The sequence below is a fragment of the Sceloporus undulatus genome, chromosome 3 (genome assembly GCF_019175285.1).
Source record: "Sceloporus undulatus isolate JIND9_A2432 ecotype Alabama chromosome 3, SceUnd_v1.1, whole genome shotgun sequence".
NCBI classification, from domain to species: Eukaryota; Metazoa; Chordata; class Lepidosauria; order Squamata; family Phrynosomatidae; genus Sceloporus; species Sceloporus undulatus.
In genome coordinates this window covers 111,712,394-111,716,395 of record NC_056524.1, presented here as the reverse complement: position 1 = coordinate 111,716,395, position 4,002 = coordinate 111,712,394, and the positions used below count along the sequence as shown (strand labels likewise).

At 38.7% G+C, this 4,002-nt stretch overlaps 2 protein-coding genes across 2 annotated transcripts in view; both read left to right on the top strand.

Annotated features, from left to right (window-relative positions):
- Positions 1–4,002, top strand: part of BIVM (basic, immunoglobulin-like variable motif containing) — a 53,293-nt gene that overhangs the window by 27,363 nt on the left and 21,928 nt on the right.
- Positions 1–4,002, top strand: part of LOC121925843 (protein-lysine methyltransferase METTL21E-like) — a 19,232-nt gene that overhangs the window by 7,534 nt on the left and 7,696 nt on the right. Inside the window, exons 3-4 of the mRNA XM_042458418.1 lie at positions 527–603; positions 3,149–3,198. Coding sequence (XP_042314352.1) covers positions 527–603; positions 3,149–3,198 — 127 coding nt within the window. The remainder of the gene's footprint in view (positions 1–526; positions 604–3,148; positions 3,199–4,002) is intronic.

Here is a 4,002-nt window from a genome sequence, read left to right as displayed (position 1 = left end):
AGGCAAAAATCACGCCCGTCAGGACTGGACGCGAACGGGTGCGCGACAGGGGACGGAACGGGGCCTCTTGGAGGACTTTTGCGTGTGCGATAAAATCCGTTTTTGGGAGGTCGCGCACGCACACGAGAGTCCTCCTCCCGTCCCTAGAACGTTTACGTTTCTGTGTGCGATAAGGTCCCAGATCTCACCTGATCTAGGAAGCTAAGCAGGATCAGGTTAGTACTTGGATGGGAAACCATTAACATGTGCCAGGTAAGCTGTAGGCTCTATTAAAGAGGAAGGAACTGGTAAAACCACCCCTGAGTACTCCTTGCCTAAGAAAACTTTATGGAATTCATGGGGTCACCATAAATCAACAGGTTAGGGATCTCAATCTCCACTTACTTCATTTCTGCACATTAGAACAATACATTTCAAAGGTTTTCTCTCACTGATCAAGATTACTAGTTTTTGCACAGTTTCTAATAGAATTTGCAGTTTTGGACATTTGCTGAGAAAGTTTTTGTTGAGCTTTCTGTTGAGAAAGCTGTACTCAGAACATGAGGCCACTGTTGGAACAGAATATGAAGAAACAAAATGGTTCCCAATAGACAAAGGTGTCAGGTAAGGCTGCACATTATCACAATACTTGTTCAACAAATACACTAAAAACATCATACGAAGAGCAGGGTTAGACTTAGAAGAAGAAAGAATGAAGATAGGAAGAAGGAATATGAAAAACCGAAGATATGAGGATGAAATAATACTAGCTGAAAACATCAGGGACTTGGAACACTTACTAAGAAAGGTCAAGGAAGAAAGTAGAAAGGTAGGCTTGCTGCCAAACATAAAGAAACCAAACCATGGAGAACCTACATAAATTCCAATTAGACAATAAAGAAATTGAAAAATTTAAAGATTTCTTGTACTTAGGACCAAATATTGTTCAGAATGGAGGCTACAGTCAAGAGATAAATAGGAGACTGGGAAAGGGAAGGGCTGCCATGAAAGAGCTACCATCCTGCTATGGCTTATTTTATGGGTATAGCTTATTTTCAGGAAAACGGGGTACAGAAAATCCTGAAGAGTAAAGATATACAACTGAACACTAAAATTAGAATTGTCCATGCCATGGTATTCCCAATCACTATGTATGGAAGTAAGAGGTAGACAGTGAAAAAAGCAGATAAGAAAAAATGTGCTGTGCTGCTGGAGAAGAGTGCTGAGGATACTGACAGCTAAAAAGACAAACAGATGGATCCTTGAACAGATCAAGCCTGAAATACCCCTAGAAGCCAAGATGACTAAATTGTGGTTGTTGTACTTTGGCCATATCACGAGAAGTCATGACTCATTACAAAAGACGATGATGCTGGGAAAGGTTGAGGGCGGAAGACGAAGACTGCACACCAGATGGCTGGACTCAGTTAGGGAGGTCATGGGCACTAGTCTGTAGGGTTTGAGCAAGGAGCCTTGGAGATGTTTCATCCACAGGGTCACCATGAGTTGAGGTCAACTCCAGGGCAGTTAACAAAACAACAACATGTTTGTTTGCACATGAGCAATGTTTTTCTGCAGGATATTTTGTATTTTGCATATAATACAATGTTTTGGACAAAAGCTTTGGAGACATTTTGCACATTTTGCTTCCTGTGTTTGCAAATTGGCTGGCAGAGCGTGGCATCAGCTGCATTTCCCATGTAATAATTCCTGACTGTATCCGGGAAAGGGTAGGTCGTGCTTTTTTGGCCATGTGATAAGATCCTATGTCTCCAGCATTATGGGTGATTACTGTTTAGTACAGTATAGTAACTATGATTTTCACAAAAAGATTGTACAGCAATATTAGTTTTTTGTGGGTTTTTTGGGCTATGTGGCCATGTTCCAGAAAAGTTTCTTCCTGTGGATGCCGGCCATGAAAGCGTTCAACTGTACAGCAATATTCTTTCCTAATCTGAATGGCAAGTTTTAAAAAAACACAGGTGAATATAAAATTGAGATGTTAACAACATGAAGATTAATATTTGGTCCAATATTCTTTATTTTCAAAGATAATTCAAAGATTGTCTTGCACTAGAGTGTAACACTGCACAATTTAATTGTTCTCTGTAGGGGCCACAGCTTCTAAAAAATTCATAAAACTAATATCAACAGCTCCACACTGTCTGTCTCTCTCTTTCTCTTTTGCACGCTCTCTCTTTTGGAACGGTGGATGAAGCACAGGCCAATCATCCACTTGCTATAACAAATGGTGCTCATCTAGCAATTTCTCTCTAATAATGATTTATGTTAGCTGACATCAAGTGAGGTTATGGCCCCTTCGTCTGTAAAATTTATTATGTCAAAGAAGGTCTGATAAACACAGAGCAAAAACCTCTGAGAGATACTTGAATAAATAAGAGTTTTTTCAAGATCGGGATCATTCAATATGAGGGCTACATTTCTTACTTTACATAAGAGCATCCTTCTTTGCACGTTTTTAAACAGAGACTGGATGGCCATCTGTTGGAAGTGCTTTGATTGTGTGTTCCTGCATGGGAGAGGGTTGGAATGGATGGCCCTTGGGGTCTCTTACAACTCTATTATTATCCTATTATTCTATTTGTCTTCCTGGGAAGACTCTCCAGTCCAAGTGTTGTTCAAAGATAATGAACCAGAAGAGAGGGCATAGGCTTTGAAGTTTCCATCAACAGGGCACACTTGAACAGCATATTGAGACCTCAGGTTATCATGGTCTGCCCTAATATGAACAGTTATATTTTATTTATATTTCAATTATGGTAATTTTTTCTACATTTGCATCTATACATCTAAGTTATAAGAGTACAAAAATGTATGAAAATTAGTGTCTCTTTTTGTGATGTCAAATCACACACACACCACCCTTTTGGCAATTGGTAAGTGTCGTCCTAGCAACATGTCTTGCCAAAGAACAGCAAACAAAATAGAAAATGTGTTCAGTGCAATAACATGACTATAATTCATAAACAGTCATACTGTGAACAAATTATCCAGACAAGATTGCTATTTTCCAATAATTAATTAGTTTTCAGTTCCATTTCCAACAATATAAATTATATTGACACAGTTAAATACACTTAAATCTACAGTGAAATCAATAAGCTTAAGCATATTTACGATCTGTGTTCAGTCTTTTATATTTTAATAGGCTAATTGAAAGGTTTGCCAGCAAGGAATATGGGGCTCCATCCAGAAAAAGTGAGTCATCTGTAAGGGCTAAAAAAGTAAAGGTAAAGGTTTCCCCTTTGACAGGTCTAGTTGTGTCTAACTATAAGGGTGGTGCTCATCTCCATTACAGAGCCAAGGGAGCCAGCATTGTTTGAAGATGATTCTAGTAGACATGTGGCCATCATGACTGCATGGAACATTTTTACCTTCCCATCAATGTGGTACCTATTTATGTATTTGTACTTTTATATGCTTTCAAACTGCTACCTTGTTAAACCATATGCAATTTCATAAAGTTTAGTATCTGCTTTTTATTTGCAAGCAAGTACAGGTAATCCTGATCCAGAATAGAGTTATAATTCATGGGTTTCACTCCTAAATTCAGGTATGCACAACACCTGGCTCATGGGTCGCATACAGTCTTTTGCTATTTTGTCTCAAGGATCCTAACTACTGATGAATATGCTGGTATAGAGGCATCTCCCTCCATGCCTCTCCCCCAATGTTCCATTTTACACTAAATTTGTAGCTATGCCAGCAAATTTGACAAACTCAGGGGGAAAAATTGAAATGAATACTTTCATTTTAAAGCAAGTCACATAGTACTCATCGTCTTATAAAGCCAATCAGGAGACCTCCTGGATGTGCTAACTGGCTTCAAAACAAGGTATCCAGTGCCCATACAGTATATCTTGTTTTAAAGTGGAAATGCTTGATTTCAAAGATTGTTTTTCTCACTGTTGCTGGAACAGATTACAGCCACATAAAGAATATATATGGCCCTGAACTATCTATCTATCTATCTATCTATCTATCTATCTATCTATCTATCTA